This window comes from Crinia signifera, chromosome 3, assembly GCF_055691185.1.
Source record: "Crinia signifera chromosome 3, ASM5569118v1, whole genome shotgun sequence".
NCBI lineage: Eukaryota > Metazoa > Chordata > Amphibia > Anura > Myobatrachidae > Crinia > Crinia signifera.
The window spans coordinates 138,444,849-138,467,229 of record NC_139219.1 but is presented as its reverse complement, the minus strand read 5'-3'; the positions used below and the strand labels follow the sequence as shown (position 1 = coordinate 138,467,229).

The following is a 22,381-nucleotide window of genomic DNA, read 5'->3' as shown; positions in this document are numbered from 1 at the left end:
CTGCGCCCCAGGTGCACCTGCTCCCACCCTGCCACCGCTGGGACTGCGGAGCCTTCTTTACGCCACTGAGGTGTAGGGATGATAGAAGGATGAAGTGAGGGGCGTCGGGTTGATAGGAGAGAGTGAGGGGTGTCGAGGAGAGAGAGATAGATAGATTCCAGTGTCCAATAGATAATAAATGCACTAAACCATGGAATAATGGACCTCCAGAGGCGTTAGTAAAAGAGTTTCAAAGGTGGAATTCTATTATTATTCAAGCTTTCAGGTGTAACCCCCTTCATCAGGCTACCTTCCTACAGCAAGATGTTTACAGATACTCACCATCTTTATCCCCCCATGCAGCTCATCCTGGGAAGCCAGTAACTGGAAGTGCACATAGCTGGCTGTTGCAGTGTGGTCTCAATGGCGGCGGGAAGATGAGTAAAATTATTTTACTAGCATCTCTGGGGTACCATTATTCCTTGAATTGTGTGTGTGTGTGTGTGTGTGTGTGTGTATATATATATATATATATATACACGCCACCCTGCATACTCCCACCCACCCTGCTTCCCCCCTCCCTACCTGAATCCTTCGCCACCCCACATCCTATGCCACTCTGCGTCTCCCCTCTGTCACCCTACGCCACCCTGCGTCCCCCCTCCCTGTATCCTCTGCCACCATGCAACCAACGCCACTCTGCGTCTCCCCTCCCTGCATCCTCCACCACTTTGCGACTCCCCTCCCTGCATCCTCTATCACTCTGCGTTCCCCCTCCTACCCTGCATCCTGTGCCACCATGTCCCCCTCACAATCTGCGTCCTATGCCTCCCTCCATTTGTCCTCAGCCACCCTGCATCTCCCCGCCCAGCATTCTACGCCACCCTGCGTCCCCCCTCCCATGCGCCTAATCTGCAGTCTAAGGGTCTGGGGAAATAGCCAACAGCTCAGAGAGCCACTAGTCATTCCCCCACAGCGTAAAAAATGGGGCGTGACATCATTGAAATAGGCCACACCTCAATCTTGGTAGGCCCCACCCCCAGAAAATTCGGGCACTTATGGCTCCGCCCCCCCCTCCCCGGGGCTGCCTCAAGACATTTCCCGGGCTGGTTTTAATTCCCAATCCGCCCCTGGCATCATGGGTAGTTCTACCCTGAGGGAAACATATAAGCCTCTCTTTATAATATGGAACCACCCTTGTTACCTGTCTTTGAGTACATATCTTCGGATTTACATATGTCACAAACATAACTTATAGAGTTAAAAGGTTTTCGTTAACTAGCAAGTAAATTTTTATTAGCTATTCTCCTATAAATCATTATAAGGTATTTATTAGAATAAAGATAAATGCACATGAAACCTACCTTTCTTTATTAAGGTGGGGTATATGGTCCCGACATCGGGATCCCGACTGGCCGGACTCTGACAGAGGGGCAAGCACAACAAAGCCCCCTGCGGGCACGATGGCGAGCTACGCTGGCTGGGACCGCCGAAACATGTTGGAAGATAAGTGAATTATTGTTCTTTGTTTTTATTCTGTATTTGTGGCTTATTTGGCCACACTACAGGCATTTTTTATTAAATTATTTTTAACTGAGACCGGTCCTCCTCTCTGTTTTCCGGTATACCATCTCCAAACGTGGGGTTAAAGTTGAGAGTGGACTTCAAGGGGACTATCTCCACAAAGCTACCATTATATGTGTATCACACCTGCATTTGCAGTGGGTATGGTACGCAGTTATCTTGGCTATTGATATTGATTATGGGCTTGCCGTATATGGATGTAACTGTCTAAAGATACCTTTGTATGCTTTAAATCTCCTGATTAATCAGTGAGTACGGTACGCACTGCAGACCACTTCTAACTCCATTTGGTACTTATTTGATATCAATCACATTTGGTGCACCCATTAAAGATACCTTTACACACTTTAATCACATCACTGCATTGTGAGTTTTGGTCTGATATTTTTTTCTGGGAAACACTCCACCCCATCATATTTATATTTTACTCTGTGTCACTTATACACATTTTTTGTTAGTTTTTTCATGATCCTGAGAAAATCATATAATTGAACACACAAGTCAAGCTCCTTCAATTCCTCTTTGGTTCGGGAGTACTTGCAAGCGAGGATTACCAAGTGGTCCTCCTTTTGGAATTGAGGCTGCAAGAACTTATAGCGCCTTGGGACTTTTCTACATTTTGTTGTTTGGATCCCTCTTCACTGCCCGGAACCACCGTCCATATGGTACTCTAACACCATATGCAATGTATATTATGGTTTAAGTTGCATACCAGGGCATGCATGCTTGTATATACATCAAAGGTTTGGCAAGTGGACTCTAGGGTAAACTAGTGGATAAAGGGTATGTTATAACCCAAACAATAAGACTAACATTATCAACAGCTGACACAAGTTTTGTGGACCAGCCGCCGCTGGGTCTACCACACTGTAGATTTACTGAGGACTGAGGACCACCGAGGACTCGTGTATGTCTGAAAGGGTCTTCCGCAGATTTCAGTTCTGGTCCCTGAGCACCTGCAATTGATCGTACTGGGTTGTAACCCATGGGTAGTATGTCTGAAAAAGGTATAAATTTGACTGCTACATGGGTCACAGCTTTCGTGTGACGACAGAGATGGAGGAGGCCAAATTAAAAACAAAGTGTAGAAGATTGTTACAAAGCCACTCTGCTCACTACATAAGGTCCATACACACTGGGCGACTATGCCCAGCGTGTATGGACAGCGATGATCACATTCATCACTGGGGGCAAAGCCGCTCAGTACATACACACTGCCCGGTGCGACGGATGGGGGGAGGACGGCTTTGCATAGCACAGAGCTATGCAAAGCTGTCCTCAAAGCCGCTCATCTGCTGGTATAACCAGCAGATGAGCGGCTTTCCCGACGATTATGCAGGAGCGCACAGCAGCACCCACCGCTCATCACCGAGGCATACACACTGGGCGGCTTTGAGCTGAAAACTGCTCAAACCTGCTCTTTTGAGCGACTTCCAGCTCAAAGTTGCCCAGTGTATATGGGCCTTTACAAGTGTTTAGCGCTTTTCCTAATAGTTAATACCCCAGGCCAAAATATATTTTATTTACAGTGATTATCCGAACATTTTAGGATGGTGTACTATTAGTAAATTATGTGTTTTGTAAAATTGGCTGTTTTTGTCCCACCTATATGAGATGCTTGCTGTAATGGTAGGGTTAGTATGCAGCATTTGGTTTAAGAAGCTCATTTTGCTTGCTGTTCTGACGTTCATTGTAGAATTAATTAGAGGCTTATTCAGCATTTGGAGCAAAGCAAAAAAATTAGTCTTTTTAACTGGGCAAATCTTATTGCATCGCAAGGGGCACCAGTACATTAATTTATTGCATGTGGGTTAAATATTGGTTGTCAGCCATGATCCTGGACAGATTTATTTGTACACTGCAATTTAGATTTGGGTACTTATGTATTATCTGGACTCCCATGTTAAATGCACCCCATTTTTTCATACCCCTACTATCCAACTACGCATGGAGTTGAATTTATATAGTGTGGCGAGCGCAGCGAGCCACCGTGCCCGAAGCGTGGCGAGGGGACGCGGTCTCATAAGAAAAACGGGAACCCAGATATTACATAAGTACCTAGATTTGAGCTTGGACACATCTCTTACAAATATTCACTCATTTCAGATCTGCCCCCCTGCAGTGCAACATGGATTTGACACACTAGTTTGGTTTGCTCCTAAATGTAGCCCCTTCATAAAGAAAATATACTACTCTGCTATTTTTTGTAATAAGAATTTCAAATGAACAATGTTAATGATAGTGAAATAGCCCAGTAAATATGTGCTATGTAATCTACACATATCACTACTATAATAACTACATGGACACAACTTTTCAAATAAGGGTTTTCTTTAACCGCTATAAGCTGTTATCACCAATCCATCATTACAATCATGAAATGTCATCTGTATTTTCAAAAATCATAAAAAGTCTAGGATTTTAAATAAATCTAGTTAAAACATTGCTTTTGTCCACAAACCACAAAGTATTGTTTTAAATTTAATATACAACTGTTAAAAAACAATCAATGCCAAAATTATAAATGTTATTTTTTTTATATTTTTCCATTTATTTCACATGAAAACCAAACCATATGTTCTGTAATAATATCAGCATGTTATTTTCTTGCCCTTCCCAAGTTTGCTGTCATTAGTGTCACAGTGAACTAAATAAAAAGCCTTATAGCTACAAAAGCCTCTAGGAAAATAAGGCCCAGGAAAATGCTGAGCATCCTCATGCGAACACAGGTGGGCAGCTGCCTGATGGGGGCGGACGGCTGATGCCACAGGACATCAGCCGTCCGCCCCATTCTCGAACCAGACACCGCCAATATAGGTCAGTCAAGACTGACTTATATTTGCGAACAGGGAAAAATCGTTCGATGGGCGGTGATCATCGAATGATTCTTCTCCGTACACTCCCCTGCAATTGGATGCAGCGGGGATGATCGAATGTCATTGGGGGGGGGGTGGGTGGGGGGGGTGGGTGGGGGTGGGGGTATTCGCTCACCTAGTTGGTGGCGCTAGTTGGCTCGCTAAGCAGAGAATTTAGCGAGTCAACCAGAATCACCCCCTTAGTTTCTTTATCTGACCCTATCAAGAGAATTGAGTACAATTTATTTTCCTGGCTCCTCCACTGCTTGGAGAGTGAGTGGGAGGACCAACCGTAGGCCACAATTAAAGACAGCAGCTTATGATTGGATCTTCTGCTTGCACACCCTCCCCCTACCCCTTTTCATGGCCAGAGGTAGACTAGCCTTGAAGGAAGGGGCATGGTCTCATGGGGCATCCCCCATTAAAATCACTATGGGGGCATGGCTTTTCAGGAAATTCTCCAATTACATTACTACAGGAGAGTGCCCACCTTTGCCAGAGATGTTGGGCTGCCACTGGAGACTGTCTGTACTGCTGACTCAGTATCTCATTTATAATAGTTGGGTGCTGCATGATAATTTTACTTTTGACTTCCAGTCATTGCGAAAGGAATCAGTATTTTTATGTCACCATCCGGAAAGCTGTCTGCATCCCCCATGGTTATGACATCGGGAACATTAAATGACTTTGGGCGAATCACAGTGCTCGTATGTAGATAAAACATTGGGTTCTTGTTTAGTTTCACGGCGGCAGCATGGCCGCTCGCTACCTCCGGGTTCGGCGCTCGGCAAACTTTCTAAAATAAAGTCCATGCCAATGTGAATAGTTCATACCCCCACTATCAACATTGGCATGGAGTTGATATTAGATAGCGTGGCGAGCGAAGCGAGCCCCGCAAGGGGACACAGATGCTGCTGCGACTGAGACTGAGACGCTGCCGCCGTGAAACTAAACAAGTACCAAACATTGTTAAATGTAGAAATCACAGCACAGCTACGGTGTAACCCAGTGCAAAAAATATAGACAGGTGGCTTCTGAAAAGTACAGAAAAAAGCCAGAAAGGATGAAGCAACCTACTGTATATAGTATGCGTTGCAGGTGAGCCTATGCAATACAAAATAAATATCAAAGTCATTTGAAGGTGGACAACCCCTGTATTAATGCAAAGGCATTGAGATCATTTGGCCTGGCTATTGCTTACATTTAGTCATGCATTCTTTGGAACTTTGCCTTTGGATGTCTAGCATTGATGAAGAGGATAACTATATGGACTTTGACATAGTATAGTTTGCAATTTAGGCTTAGTCTACATCTTCCATATTATCGTTTATTGGGGTTTGCTGTTTTCCTTCCTCTGAAGGGTTCTGTTTGGTGGGATCTGGGCCGGTTGCACCTTGCAATGGCTGTGCAGGTTTCTCCTCTGTATCCAATTTGCCACCTTCCGGTTGTGGGCACTCCAGGCTGCTTCCTTCCGCTGCCTCCTCCAGGCGGTGGGTCACCATAAAAGCTGTTTCTAGATCTCTGATGATTTTTTCATCAATTACAGACGGCTCTGTGATAGACCTTTCATCACGCGCAGCAGTGTCATGGTTCTCACCAGCTGCATCTTCTTCCTCCTCTTCCTCATTGTGAGTCTTAGCTTCTTTTATTTTTTGGTATAGTTCAAGCCTCTCCTCCTGCAGTGCTCTGCAAAGTTTTTCCAGCCTCTCAATTTTTACCACAAAGCATTCATATTCTTTGGCCCTCATCGTTTTCTGCAACAAGACAACAATAGACATGTAACTTTTACATGATGTTTTATTTAGCCAATCAAAAGTATGAATCTATTAATAATAAAGGGCCAGATGAACGAAGCTTCAAAAGTGATAAAATGGAGAGTGATAAACAGTCAGCCAATCAGCTCCTACATTCCATGTCACACACTGTGTTTGAAAATGTCAGGCAGGAGCTGATTGGTTGGTTGTTTATCACTCTCCATTTGATCACTTTTGAAGCTTAGTACACCTGGCCCTATGTCTGTATATACTATCAACATGTCTCTAATAGACTAATCTCACTATAAATACACCATTATAGATCAATATTTAAATCACAACAATGTAACAATAAAACCATACAATAAAGTACCGGATAAATACATGTTTGATAATAATAATAATAATAATAATAATAATAATAATAATAATTTAAAAAACGTACAGCATTGGAATTGAACATGAATATTCATTATTTACAGCCATTGCACCTGTGCTGAATTGCTTCATATATTTATGTATTACTTGTTAATTATATATAGAACAGATATTACACAACACTTTACAGAGTATATTTGGTCATTCACATCAGTCCCTGCCCCAGTGGAGAGAGTGAGGTGAATGTATCAAACAGTGATAGCAGCTGAGAAGTGAGCCAGTATAGAAGTTGCCCATGGTAACATTTATAACTTGCATACTATACAATTATGCAGAGCAGCTGATTGGTTGCCATGGGCAACTTCTCCACCCGTATCACTGCTTCCTACATTTACCCCTATAGTCTATATTCCCTACTGCATGTACACGCACATACATACACACTTGGGTTTATTTTGTAGGGAGCCAATTAACCTTTCAGTATATTTTTGTGTGGGTTGAAATTGGAGTACCCAGATATACAGGCTGGGAATCAAACCTATGACCTAAGTGATGTGAGGCAGTAATGCTAACCAATATACTGTCCATGGTGTCCAATGTTGCTTGTTCATGGATATATAGGGGGAGATTCTCTAAACAAGAAATGCGGTTAAAACGCCGCTATCGGGGTTTTTATCGCATTTTGGGATGCTGTAAGCATCCCCCGCCGAGTTACCGGCGGGGGGGCATCGCCAGAAAAATCTGGCAATGCCCCATAGAAGCCAATGGGCTTCTACCGCATCCCACTGCCACCCCGCAACGACCCCCCGCCACCCGGCACAGACCCCCGCCGCCCCGCATCGCCCCCTCACCTGTGTCCGGGCAGCACAGAGCTGTGCTGCCCGGACCTGTGACCTCCTCCCTGCACTGATCCTCTTCCGGGTGCAGGTAGGAGGAGAGCCCGGCAAAGCAGCAGCGCCGGGTGTGGGAGGGAGGGGGGAGCCGCCGGGACCTGCTGGGACCCGGCGACTCTCACCGCAAAGGACAGCTCTTAACGCAAGAGCTGTCCTTTGCTATAATTATCGCATATGTTAGAACATATGCGATAATTATAAATGCGATGGGCGGCAAAGGGGGGCGGAGATTCTTAGAGAATCTCCCCCATAGACTGCTGACACTGTATTGACACTGTATTCCATATACCTAGCATCAGTGCAATTCTAACTGTTTATTTAGTATTAAAAATATAAAGCTCATATTTCCCACTTTATGATCATGGCAGCCCATTGTCAATGAGAACAGATGGCAGTCAGTATTATAGTTGTTACACAATAAAAATGGGATGTTAAATCTATTCTGTCTGTAGTTCTCACTCAAACCATTGGAGGGGCAAGTTTAAGACAAACTGAAAAAAATTATTATAATTTTGAATTGAAATGACATAGTAGTGTGTGTGTGTGTGTGTGTGTGTGTGTGTGTGTGTGTGTGCATGAGTGAGTATGTGTTGGGGAATTCTATAATTTGTTCAATCAAAAGTGTAATTAACCGTTTGAGTGCCAACTGTTGTGTGAGTGATATGCAAAATATCAGCTAAAAATGTCAGTGACTCTCACATTTGTTATATGAATTCAAATAAAAAATGTTGTTTCAAAATGTATTTTATTTCCTATAAAAGGTAAAAACGTCCTTATGATACATAAAAATGTTTGCTTGGCAAGTTTAACACCAATTTTGACAAATTCACTTGGCACTCAAAGGGTTCAAATCTATGTTGCTCTCTCAGCATATTGCAGTGTTGGTGACTACATCATTCAAGAGCTTTTATAATTCCACCCTCTTGAACCAACACAATCACCTTACTTGCTAAACTGGGGATACATACGGATGACCAGCGGACGGTATGCCAGTGGCATCCCTAACCCTTCCCCATGCCCCCCCCCCCAACTCAAACCAGCCTAACTCTTTCCCACACAGCCTAACCCTAACCATTCCCACTAGTGCCTACACCTAACCTTTCCACTCTGCAGCATAAACATAACCATCCCTCTCCGCAGCCTAAACCTAACTACCCTGATCGTGCCTAATGCTAGCCCATCCTGCACAATTACATTTGGGATGTCAGCAGTTGGGATTATGGTGTTGGCATCCTTATTGATGTTGAGATTCTTGCGCCAGACTTGTGCATGCAAGTTGGAAGGCCATATATGTATTCTGACACTTCACATTGAACAACCCATTTATACATACTGTACCTCTAAGAGCAGCCACATATTGGACGTGATTGTGAATCAGCTCTTAGTCATTTTCTTTGTCTTTGTCTTAACCCTCTAATTTCACTTTGTGAGTATTCAATCCCCGCCTCTATTTCTGATGGGGGGAATAACGGTGGGCTCCTATTCAGTGATGTCTTTTCCGACAGCAATGACGCGGCATCTCGTCAGAATGGACCCAACTTTAATAGCAGTTGGGCCCATTTTGCCAAAAAACGCCTGTGGATTGTCGACCACGGCTGTTTTTGCAGACTTTTAGCTGATCAGCAGGCGGGACATTGATTCTCACCTACCAATAAACAGGCAAGCAGACAGAAAAGGGGCCAGGCTCCTGACTGTTGGGAGCCAGGATTGAATACAGTATATTATGATATATGATGTGTATGAGTCATATAAAGTTTGTTCTGACCATAGCTGTATAAACAAAGCTGTCACAGTATTTTCAGTATAGATCAAAGAAAAGCCATAAGACCATTGCTGTACTGGTCAGTGATGATATACTGTACAATCTCCTACCTCTTCAATCATGTCCAGCAGCGCCTTATTACAATTCTCAAATCGCGTTTTCCATGTGTTCGTATCCTTTTCAAGTTTCTTCATCTTTTTTGTCATCTAGCAAATTTAGAACACAAATTCCAGTTAGCACATAATCATAAAAGCAAATGACTAGATGGTGCAAAAATAAAATGAACAAGGTGTCAGAGGAAAATAAATGTCTCTGCTGAACTGATCACTGTATTTTGACAAAGGTAATTACGTTTTATGTCTACTGTTCAAAGAGAGAATGTATTGTAACATTAATATTTTACAAGGCTGTCAAGTCTTTGTGAGTTGCCTGATGTATCTTGCAGTAAAAATGCCTTTGTCTTGCCAAATATAAATTGTTACATAAACTTTCACTATTCATTTTATTAGATGTTATTTAATTTATAGGTGTTGCAACATTATATAGTTCCATATAAATATGGAATAATAAATTAAACTTTTGTTATTGTTGTATTTATGTATAACTGTTGCACTTGTTGATTTTGACTTGTTTCAGTGCTATTGTGCTTGTTTCTATTTTCCCTGCACATAATCATATAGCAACAAGCATTTTAGTGTTGTCACTAATAATAATTATAATAGTAATAACAATGGTCAACATGAATTCTGGGTTCTTCATATCTGATTTTTATTTCTTCCACATTACTAATTAAAGAAACAATAGTTTTACCCAAAAAGTTGGCTTTTGTAGCTATCAGAATGAAATTACGGGTTTTAAGAAAACGACCCCATTTTCATACTTTTTTTTGTATATAAAAATAAAACAAACTTTTGTTATGAATTTGAATGACTTTTATTTACAAAAACAAAAAACTAATGTATCAGAATATATACATATATATACTGTATATAGTAGATGACGGCAGCCCCGGCCGGGTGATGGAACAGATCAGAGGGTCATCTAAATGTAAGTTTGTTATTTAAGCACTGCACTTTGTTGATTCACTTTGTATGAGATTTTGGTCCTGACGACGGGGTAACACCCGAAACGGCGTTGACCGCCTCACATTAAAAGTTTACTTCACGTAAGCCCAAGAGTGAAGCCTGATTTCTGCTTTTTCCCCGTCTTCAGGACAAAAAGCAAAGTGAACAAACAGTGGTATAAATACCCCACACAAAACTTACCCCTCCCACCGGCTTTCCCGCGTCTCCAGAGCCGCCTCCCCTCGCCGCCGTCCGTTCGCCGGATGTCTGAATGCCGGAAGTTGCTGCGCTGACTCCGGCAGTTGCCAAGGGATCCGCCAGCACAGGTTCTCTCCCTTTAGTGGTGAACACCCGAGCTCTCGCCACCGGCAGAGGCAGACCCACCGTGGGAGACAAACAAGGCAAAAAAAGTGCAAAAACAAGGCAAAAAAAGTGGGAGACCCCCGCGGAGAGCCCAAGTTTAATATTCAACCTCTCTCCAGTTCCCTTCACGGTGGAAGAAGAACAGGTCCTAAGCAAGGGACTGTCTTTTGTCCCAACCAATAGGGGCAATGCGTTTCAATGGAAACTTGATAATTTCAAGCTACATCGGGCCTTAAAAATAAAAGAACATTTCCCAAAAAATCTTTAACAGCTCAAAGCCCTACCCTACCCCTTAAGATCCAGAAATTGGGACCCAGGTCTCGTTTTGACCCACAGACACATAACGCGTCCATCAAGACTTTTAACCGTCTCTTGGAACAGGCAGAATCTCTACCTATGGATAGACCGACACAGTCCAACCTGACCCGAGAACAAGCCTTCACCCTGAAAGCATTAAGCCAAAGACAGGATATCATCATACGAGGGGCCGATTAAGGTGGGTCCATCATGATACAAAGTCTGGAAAACTACACCAATGCCAAAGACTTTTAGGTGATTCAGAGACGTATGAACTGTTGCCAAGAGACCCCACTTGGCTTTATAAAAAATAACTGAGTGGGATTTTAGATGAGGCCATTACAGAAGGGACAATCTCCAAATCTCTCAGGGACAAATTATTTGTGGAGTTCCCTAAAGTCCCCATTTTTTACAGCATCCCAAAAATACACAAGGACGCACGGTGCCCCCCTGGTTGGCCGATAATATCGGCCAGGGGTCACTGTGTGAAGCCTTAGCAATTTATCTAGATATATTTTTGCAGCCGTGTGTGCAAGGCACGTTCACCTATTTACGTGATTCAGGGATGTTGTTGCAGAGATTGATGGAGCTTGATGTAGTCCCAGATGACCTGGTGTTGGCTACTTTAGACGTGACAAGCCTCTACACATGCATAACGCATGAGGCGGGGCTCACAGCAGTGAGGAGGCTTATCACGGGCAACCCCAGGTACACTGGTCCTGATGTTGATGTGTTTATAGAGCTACTGAGTTTCACCCTCTCCCACAATTATTTCTTGTACGATGAGCAATTTTATCGCCAAACCACAGGGTGTGCGATGGGGTCCCCAGTGGCCCCATCGTTCGCCAACACATATATGTGGGAGACGGAGTGTAACATCTTTTTTTCATCCCCCAGCATCACCCAGTCCATCTTTATATATTTTCGGTACATAGACGACTTGATTGTCTTGTGGACTGGGGAGGAATCCGCACTGGAAGACCTACTAGCCAAACAGAAAGTCCCATAAAACTGACATTGAACAAGAGTAAAAAAGAAATTTGTTTCCTGGACATTTTCTTGAAGGTAGAAAAAGGGAAAATTGAGACATCCCTATATACTAAACCCACTGACCGCAACACATTGTTGCGGTACGAGAGCCTCCATCCTCGAGCTGCAGTCCGTGGCCTTCCCTATTCCCAGTTTATCCGTGTGTGCCGCACCACTAGTGATCAAGATACTCTTGATCAACAACTTACAGTGATGTTTTCCAAATTTAAGGAACGAGGGTACCCTGTCAAGGAATTACAACAAGCCTTGCAGAAAGCTCGCCAAAAAAACAGAATAGAGCTAGTGACCCAAACAAAGAAAAAGAAAACAACACAAGTGTTCCCCTGGGTCAACCAATATATGGTCAAGAGTAGTGAGACATCTAGAAGAGCTAAGGAACTTTGGCCCATTGTGGCCACTGACCCTGAGCTACAATGTTTCAAGCAAACCCGTCTCATGCCCTGCTACACCAAAGGGCGCAATATTAGGGACCTGGTGGTTAAGACCGACATCACACAGTTTAAAAAGAAAAAACCCATGGTGGCAGAAACATTTTTGGGCAGACGTAACGGATGCTATAAATGTTTAGGCTGTCGGACATGCAGTTATATGGCCACAGGTGATACCATTCTACATCCACATTCGGGGAAAAGATACAAGATCAACTGGCCATTGATCTGCACCTCAAATTTTGTGGTATACGCTGTGTTGTGTCCATGCAGACTTTACTACATTGGAAAAACACCGCCAGGCCATCCGACAGGCCCTTAACACTAGGACTAGCGAACAACCAGTAGCCAGGCACTTTGCCAATATGAAGCATGGCATGGCTACTTTAAAGTATAAAATCATTGACCACGTTCCAGAAAGCTTGAGGGGCGGCAACCGTGGCAAAGCATTATTACAACTAGAAGCCTGGTGCAATGTATCATATGCAACTCCTGGGGAGCTGCAAGGTGGAGGGAGCAAGGGGGCAGCAGACATCCAGGTGGCGGGCAGGGGACGCTGCTAGTAGGGCAGAGGCAGCGGGCAGGGGATGCTGCAGGGGACAGTTACACAGAGGCGGCAGAAACGTAGAGCCGGGCAGGGGGAGCCGGGAGCTGTCAGTACTGAAAAAAAAGCCCATACAATAAATGGGCAGCATGTGATTGGCTGAGCGCTCTCTCAGCCAATTGCTGACTAGCTGAGAGAGCGCTCAGACAATCACAGGCTGCCCGTTCATTGTATGGGCTTTTTTTCCAGCACTGACAGCTCCCGGCTCCTCCTGCCTGGCTCTCCATTACTGTTGACTCTGTGTCACTTTCCCCCGCAGCATCCGCTGCCTCTGCCCCACTAGCAGCGTCCCCGCAACCCTGCTCCCTCGGCCTCCACCTGCCCGGAGCACTGCTACCTGCTTCGGCTCGCCAGCCACCTCACAGAGTCCCCTGCCTGGCTGCACATAAGATTTAGTAAATCTTATGTGCAGCCGGTCCGACCTCCCGACTCCGTTACGATGCACATGGGACTAAACACACATGGACTTTGTCAGAGAGCTCTCTGACGAAGTCCGTGTGACAAAACGCATAGGGGCATGGCCAAGCATCGTCAAGACTGTGGAGCCCAAATGAGTGTAACTGCTCTGACAGTAGTAAAGGTGCTTCGCAACCATTTTTCATGCTGTATTCTACTATTCTCTGCGGTATATATATATGTAGTAAAATAAATATTACCTTCTCCATTTCTTTTTTGAAAGTCGCAAAAACTTCATTGCTTTTTGTCAGAGAATTCTGAAATTCATCAAATCGTTCAGAGTAGAGTGTAATCTGCCAACAGGGAAAGAACAATTAATATTTCAAAGTAAGTTGAATTTACACTAAAGTAGTGCCATTTGTCAAAACTCTGTTAATGTAATAATTCAGCAGAGGCGAGTCTACAAGCAAATAGACATAGTCTATAACACTTTTTATGAGTCACACCACTTTCTTGTCAAGCCTCAGTCGCATTTCCTCTATTTAGCATTTCTAATGATCACATAGGCTGTTCAGAAATAATAATTAACAATTCCCTTTAGGACTGTCACTAGAAGTACCAAAGTATCCAGAGTTCATTTATTTTCATCAAACAATTTAAATGGAACAAATGATTATGTTGTAGGGCTGTACTGGGGATTATTAGAACACTAGTACAATGCTTAGAGGGTATACTCTCCAATGTTATGCACATATTTTAAAAAAATGATGTTTTAATGCAGACATTACTGTCTATGCATAATGATGAGTGAAACATTTTGTCATTGTTCATAGTTGTAGACAAAACAATTTTGCTGATAGAAGATTATTTGATTTAATACGTATTATTTAATAAAAATCTTTTAACAAATATAAATAACAAATGGCACACCTTTACATAATGAATAACTTTAGACTTTTAAAATAAAGCAACGGGGGAAATTTCTGAAGATGCACCCATTCATACACATTCAATGTTAAATACGACCAGGTCCGAGGGTCTGGCTAATTTACTATCAGACAAATTAATTTGATTTGCCATATTTTTGTATGGTGAGCTCAGCCAAATTGGGGTGTACGAATGAGTACTCCATTGATAGAAAATTTACTATCATTCGTGCTATGAATTCTGCAGAAAATCCGAAATGAAAAATGTGTGTAAAAATAGAAAAAAATATTAAAGAATTTAATTACCGGTAAACTGCATGAGGCCCTCCCCTGAGTGTAACCAGCCCTGGGCTCTTTGAGCCAATGATGGTTGCAGAAATACAGGGGGCAAAATTATTTTTTTACATAAGTTCCCCCGGCCAGAGCATGAACACCCTGGCAGTTCCCTGGGGGAGTGGTATTAAGGGGTCCCCCCACTCCAGTGCACCTTTGGCCTGGGCTAAAGCCTGGAACTGTCCCCAGCGCCTCTGGGAGATCTGCACTGGGCTAATGGCAATAAAGTGTAAAAAAAAAAAGGATTAACAATAAGGTATTTTGTTTTGTATTAGAACTACAATCCCCAGCAAGCCTTTCCTGCATGCCGGGACTTGGAGAACCACAAGTCCCAGCATCTGGGACAGGTTACACTTGAGGCTCGTTATACTCTTGGGGACCACCATGCAGTTTTTTTAAATAATTATATATTTATTTCTCATCATTATTACACAGAGAAGCATCACACGGATGTGATTGATCTGTGTGATGCTTCAGGGTCATTCGTATTTGTCTGCCGTGAAACTCAGCAGGAAAATACGAATAACATCGGCATCGGGAAATAGGAACCTGGAGAAATTGACAGCTAAGTAAATTAGCTGAGTTCTCTGCTGATATTTCCTGGTCGATCACAGCCGATCCCGTTTGTGCACATTTTTACACAGGATGGGCCATGATACATATAAACAATAATATAATAATAGTAATAATAATAATAACAAGTATTCCCTGTCTCATGAAAGTCTGCCTAGGAGGATGGTTCTTTTTCTCTTGTCTTTCTCTCGAACAAGCCAGAAGTGTCTGCTGTAGGGCATGACCAGCATGGTTACTGCCAGCATGAATGTCAATAACGCCTTGCCAAAATAAAGGATTCAAGATCCTTAAGTAGGGAAATCTATACAGTAACTAGACCTGGTTAATGGGTTGCCAATTCAAATGCCTAACAGAGTACTCTAAAAGTAACCTCATGGTGTGATCCAAGGAGGCGGCAAATACTAAAAAGAGTGGGGTCTCCACATTCTCTCACCGGCTAATGGATATTGTCATTGCCTGGTTAAATTACTGAGCTAAATATAGCCATTTTGTAATAAATATAAAATGATTGAAATGATTACAATATTACATAAGTCCAGCGACAATGGTCATTTCATCTTCAGTACTAGTTATTAAACTTACAGTTTTTAAACATTGATGTTTTAATATATCTTAATAAAATTATATACACAGTGATATTACATGTGAAATATTGGTTATTATTTGCTGTTAACTTGAAGTCCATCTTAAGTTTGAAATAATGTTATTAACATGAGAGTCGATTCTGGTATTACCTGAGTTTTCAGAACAGTTTCCTGATCTTGCAGCATTTTGCTTTGTAGCTTCCACTCAGCAGCCTGGGTGAGCAACTGTAGAGTAATTAAAATAATGTGAGTCACTGGGCAATTAGCAGTTATGGGTCAATTCCATTAGCTGCCATGTGTCATAAACCACTTTCTCTATGGGCACGTCATGGGGACCCGTATCACTGATATTGTCTCACACATCTAGAGATGTACAGTTAGGCCATCAATGTAGTGACTAAAGGCCCCCATACACTATGCGATTTTCGGCCGATTTCACCCGATTTCGGCCCTTTGGGCCGATAAATCGGGTGAAATCGGCAGAAAATCGCATGTGTTTGACATCTAATCTGATCTGATGCGCGGTCCCGTGCGCATCAGATCGGATCAGGGCGTCGGACCTGCTGCACATAAGATGTATCGGAATCTGACCCATCATGGGCACATCGTGGGTGCTTTTTAGCACCCACGATGTTTCAGATCCGATATATCATTATGTACAGCTCCAGGTACCTCCTTCCGTGCGGCTGTCCTCCAACCCGGCGCAGCAGCAGAAACACGTCACTGGGGGCAGGCGCAACGGGAGCCATAGCAGCAGCAGCAGCTGCACTCCTCAGCGTGACAGTTCGTCCCATCGACGCACACAGTACATTGACATTCTCTGGAGCTCAGCCTGAGCTGCTAATTGGCTGGCTGTTTATAACTCTCAATTTTATCACTTTTTTGAAGGTTGATACATCTGGCCCATGGAGAGGTACAGTATGTGAAGTGCAATTAAACTAAATTTTTATCTAGTAATACATATACTGTATATACAAATTGTTTATGTTTTAGAATATGCTAATTTAACAGTATAAAATAAGCACTGTTTAAGAAGTAATGCTTTGCAGGTGAGTGTAAAGCTACATTTGCATAAATTAGTGATTCTCACATTTGGTGAGATTGAACCTGCCTTTTACATATGTACAGTATCTAAAATGAAAATTCTGAATATTTATATAATAGATAGAAATATGTATTCCCTTACACTATTGTATCACTGTGTTTTTGCACCTTTTACATGAACATATCATTTCAAGTTGCTATTTGTAGCCACCAGGTGGCAGCACATGATTTTCCTAAACTATGCTCAGCATCTCATTCCTGTATTGTAACTGTTTCACAGCTTAGCTACACTGTTTCCTAGTCACACATTAACTGATGTGAAGAAATTTGACATGCCCACTGTAAAGAATTTTACTAATCCTTTAAGTCAGTAAAAAAAAAACAAAGCGAAAAAAAACAAAAAAAAAACAATCCACTATGAGATACAGTATGAATATACAGCATTTCTAAGCAAAAACAGGAATGAGGACAGAACTTTATTACCAAGTTGCTTTTTTCAATTTAAATTTATTTTGTATACATGGAGTATTTTTGTAAATATTGTGAAAAATGTTGTGATACAAATTAAATAATAATTACTGACGGGATCAGTATGAAATCCCGACGGACGAAATCCCGACGGACGAAATACTGAGGTCGGAAACCCGATCGCCGCAATGCCGACAAGGGGGGACGACGACGACACCCATAGAGGGACAAAGTGCCGGCATTGCGGAGGTCGGGATTCCGGCGTCGGTATTTCGACCGCCGGGATTTTGACAGCCAAAGAAAGCCTGCTTCTGATCTCTAATCTATTGATACCCTATAAAAAATGTAATGCGGGTTCTGATTGGGCACCTTCCTCTCTGGAGGTGCAATAGACTCTGTAGAGTCTACTGCGCATGTGCAGTGTTCTGGGAACATGGCGCCTGCGGTGCATTCCTGAGGACACCCCTATGGCACATGTGTGAATTACCCAGTGATTTTTGCTGCTGCGCTATCAGTACCGGACCAGTAGAGAAGTGAGTATAATTAAACGAGTAAGTAAGTAAGTAAGTAAGTTTTATTTATATAGCGCACTTTCTCCAACAGGACTCAAGGCGCTTTACAGACAATAAAAATAACAATGCACATACTGCAATACAAAGGGTTATCAGTACAAGGAACAGGCAACAATGGCAGTACAAATGTACATCACACATACAGATATGCACAAGACGCATTCTAATAAGGGACACGGACATGGGGAACATATTTACCGAGCTGTGCAGTACCCAGGCAGCCATTCAGCGGCGCCACATGGTGATTGCACAGCCAGTAACAGTACTGATATATATAAACTAGATGTACTCTAATGAGGAGCACAGACATGGGGACCATATAATTACTGAGCTGTGCAGCACCCAGTCAGCCAATCAGCGGCGCCACATGGTGATTGCACAGCCAGCTAGGTAGCCAGTAACAGTACTGATATATATACTAGATGTACTCTAATGAGGGTCACAGACATGGGGAACATATCATTACTGAGCTGTGCAGCACCCAGGCAGCCAATCAGCGGCGCCACATGGTGATTGCACCAGCCAGTACTGTACATATAGAACACAAAAGAACAGTACAGGGTACACAGAACTAGTCATAACACAATTAAAGCACAATTCTTAGTACACAATACAGCTGAGATATAAGGAAGTGAATGGGAATAGATGCAGGTATAGATTGTAGATGAGTAAGAGAGCTGTAGTTGAAATACAAGAAGAGTGCAGTGAGAACAGGAGGGAGGAGGGCCCTGCTCTAAGGAGCTTACAATCTAGAGGGAGGGGGAGACAGACAGGTGACATGAGGTGCAGGTAAGGAAACCTGAGGCAAGAAGTGAGCATGGCAGGACACGAGGCAGCAGGTAAAGAGAATGGACAAAGTAGTCCTCTCTCTCCTCCTATCCTCCTCTTCCCCCTCCACCTGCACCCTTGACCCCTAATAGCTTTGCACCGTGGGCCATGCCACAGCACACCCTGCTAGGGGCAGAAAGCATGCAGAGTGAATAGGGAATGCACAGGATTGAGGAACCATGGCTCTGGTACATAGAATGGTTCAGTATGAAGTTCATTGTCCTGGCTGTGCAGACTGTAGGTGATGCTGGGTCAGGTAACTCACTGCAGAATGCTGGATTTTCAGTGGATGATGTTGAATTTTATGTCCTTCTGTGTTCCTCCGGTATTTCTTTATGTAGTTGTTCAATGTTTGTTAAACTGTTTCTTTAACTGTTCAGATGCTACCCTTAGTTAAGAACACCCTTTGCTAAAACAGCCAGCTGCAAAACAGCAAGCTGTCTTGCTTCTAACCCTACAGAAATACTATCGAGTATTGCTTCTAACCCTACAGAAATACTAAACGAGTGCAGGGTGTGCGGTGTTTGTACCCAGGGGCTTGTGTACTCCTCACACCTTGCCTCCATAATAGATACGCAAGTGTATGTAAAGATATTAATCCTTAATTATATTTATTAATGCGCATTTACACAGAATTTAGGTGCAAATAACCAAAATCCAAATTAGCTTTTATGTGCTGAATAAATTAGGCATTTATTGGATTTTATGATTTAGTGTCAATAATGCATTTATTTAATTAAACGTTGGGGTAATGTAATATGGGGTTAATATAACATTGTTAATATATTTTATGGGCTAACAATGAAAAGTGTGGTGACTGTTTTAAATGTGTGGCTAGTAACTTAATAAAGTTGGGAAGAAAGGAGTCTATTAATTAAAGCATGGTTGCGCTCAGCTGTGTTGAACAAATTAATTGATGAGAAAAATGTTTCAACTCAGGTGGCGGCAATCATAAATTAAGTAAAAATCCAGAATTTGAGCATAATGTCCTCACCATACAACAGAGGATCAAACAAATAATATACAGTAACAGAAGTTTTGGAGGAAGGGCAAAATGGGAACTTCCCGGATCCGACAATTTAGTATTATTAAACTGTATTTTCTAATCTGGTATACAATTTCTACCAGTAATATAGGGCCTTATTTTGGTTCATTCTTTCTGACAAAATCCTTCTTAGATGGACAAAACCATGTGCACTGCAGGGGGGGCAGATGTAACATGTGCAGAGAGAATTAGATTTGGGTGAGTAATTTTGTTTCTGTGCAGGGAAAATACTGACTGCTTTATTTTTACACTGCAATATAGATCTCACTTTGAAGTAAAACCCCACCCAAATCTAATTCTCTCTGCACATGTTACATCTGCCCCACCTGCAGTGCACATGGTTTTGCCCATCTAAGAAGGATTTTGTCAGAAAGAATGAACCAAAATAAGGCCCATAGTTACTTCAGAATCTTAATGAAGATTACTGTGCCTCGACATTTTCTTCTAAACCAGGCATGGCCAAGCTATGGCTCTCCAGCTGTTGAAAACTACAAGTCCCATCATGCCTTGCCACAATTTTGCTATTTGGGAATGCTAAAACTATGGCATGGCATGCTGGGATGTGTTGTTTCCCCAACATCTGGAGCGCCACAGTTTGGCCATGCCTGTTCTAAAACTATCAATTGTGAAAAATCTCCAGTCTGTTACACTCAGTTTTCTATGACTATTCAGCAATTACCTCTGTGTCTTTCCAACTTATGCCTCCTGTGTCTCTTCAGCCTTTGCCCCATCTTTACCCCCTACATTACGTCTCTCCAGCCATTGCTCCTGTGTCTCTCCAGGTCATGCTCCATGTGTCTCTATAGCCATTGTATCCTATATGTCTCTCCAGCCATTGCCCCCTATGTCTCCAGCCGTTGCTCCTGTGTTCCTTCAGGTAATGCTCCATGTGTCTCTCCTACATATCTCCAGAACATGTCCCTGTGTCTCTCCTACCTTTATTTCTGTTTTGATCTAGCTCATGCTCCCTGTGTCTCTCCAGCCAATGACTCCTATGTCTCTCTAGCTATTACACCCTATTACACCCTCATTCCACCTTTCCAGCTATGACACTCTATGGGAGGAATTCAATTGTTGAGCTACATTGTAGTGTCATGGGAGATTGCAGGGCAATATTACATTTGTGGTGATTGCACTCATTATGGTCAGGTTTAGCTGCGCAAAGCAACTACACCTGACCAAACTAATGATTGTGATGCCAAAAGTCCTATTTCTGTGCTCAAACAGTTCACTTTGTGCCTATTTCAGCTCACCACCCCCAGGGTAGCGAGCTGAAATGCCGCTGTTGGCAGCCAATCACACCCAAATGGAGCTGCAATTGGATGCACACCTAACAATTGAATTCCCCCTATGTATATCCAGCTCTTCCCTGTTCTCTCTACAACCATTGGCCCTTTGTCTGCCATTACCTCTGTGTCTCTCTAGCTCATGCCCCATGTGTCATGAGCTGGGGCAAGTCCTTGCCCCATTTCACTCCAGCTCTTGCCCCCTGTGACCTTCCTGCCACTATGTGTGTGTCTTTCCAGACTTTTGTGTGATTGGACTAACTGGTAAGAATCTTACATTGCATGCTAATGGGCCTATGTTCTAAGCCTTGGAGAGATAATGGGATAGATGTACTAAACCATACAAAGTGCCAGCCAATCAGTTCCTAACAATCATGTTACAGGCTGGGTTTGAAAATGACAGCTCGGAGCTGGTTGGCTGTTACTTTATCACTTCCAAGCTTATTACATCTGGATCATAAAGTGGACAGAGATAAAGTGCCAGCTCCGAACTGTCATTTTTCAAATCCAGTCTGTAAAATGCCAGCTGAATGTCTGACACTTCTCCATCCACTTTATCTCTGTCCACCCCTCAATGACAGGTAGCTGCTACAAGATAATTGATCTGCACATACAATATTTTGTGTTTGGGGAAAAAAATATTAAACTTAAGATACAGGGGCGAAGACTACATAAATGTCATTAAAGCCAATATATAGGTGTGTCACATCAAACATCCACTCCAATGTACCCTCTCTTGACTTATGTAACATCAAACTCAGGTTTCATTTACTGTAGGGGATATGTAGAGAAGTTTTAAATGAAGGTTACCCAAGCATGATGATATGTGTAAGTGAAGCTTTAATTGTACATTTCATTTGGAGAACGCAAATGGTATCTCTGCATGGAAATTATTATAAAAAGCACAGCAGCCAAGTAATATCCTTTGCACAGAAATCATGCCCGGCACATTCACAGTTTCTTCAGTCCATAAATTACTTTCAGTGAATAAAAAAATTGTATACAATGAATAAATTATGAATAAATTATTCATTGTTTAATGTTGTGCCAGAGCATTACTAATCATATAGTTTGAGAAAATATATTTTTTAAAGCACAGTATGTTTTCCCGTGATTTATTGTTATTACGGTCAATAAATACAATACTCGAGCTGAAAGAACATTATGTATTAATAAGCATCTGGGTATGTACTGTTAAACTAAGCAATAATAAATAGGAGTCGCAGCTGCCAAGTAATAGAGAGAGACAGCAAAATGTAACAGCTGCCTCCTTAATCAAATTGTTTAGGAAGAGTATATGGATAGCCGGTATATA

General features: G+C 42.6%; 1 protein-coding gene across 1 annotated transcript in view; it reads right to left on the bottom strand.

Annotated features, from left to right (window-relative positions):
• Window positions 1-5,712: 5,712 nt before the first annotated feature.
• The window catches only part of TXLNB (taxilin beta), a 50,299-nt gene continuing 33,630 nt past the window's right edge, over window positions 5,713-22,381 (bottom strand). Inside the window, exons 6-9 of the mRNA XM_083174932.1 lie at window positions 15,974-16,048; window positions 13,668-13,760; window positions 9,316-9,411; window positions 5,713-6,172 (exon numbers count right to left, since the gene is read on the bottom strand). Coding sequence (XP_083031058.1) covers window positions 5,720-6,172; window positions 9,316-9,411; window positions 13,668-13,760; window positions 15,974-16,048 — 717 coding nt within the window. The 3' untranslated portion in view covers window positions 5,713-5,719. The remainder of the gene's footprint in view (window positions 6,173-9,315; window positions 9,412-13,667; window positions 13,761-15,973; window positions 16,049-22,381) is intronic.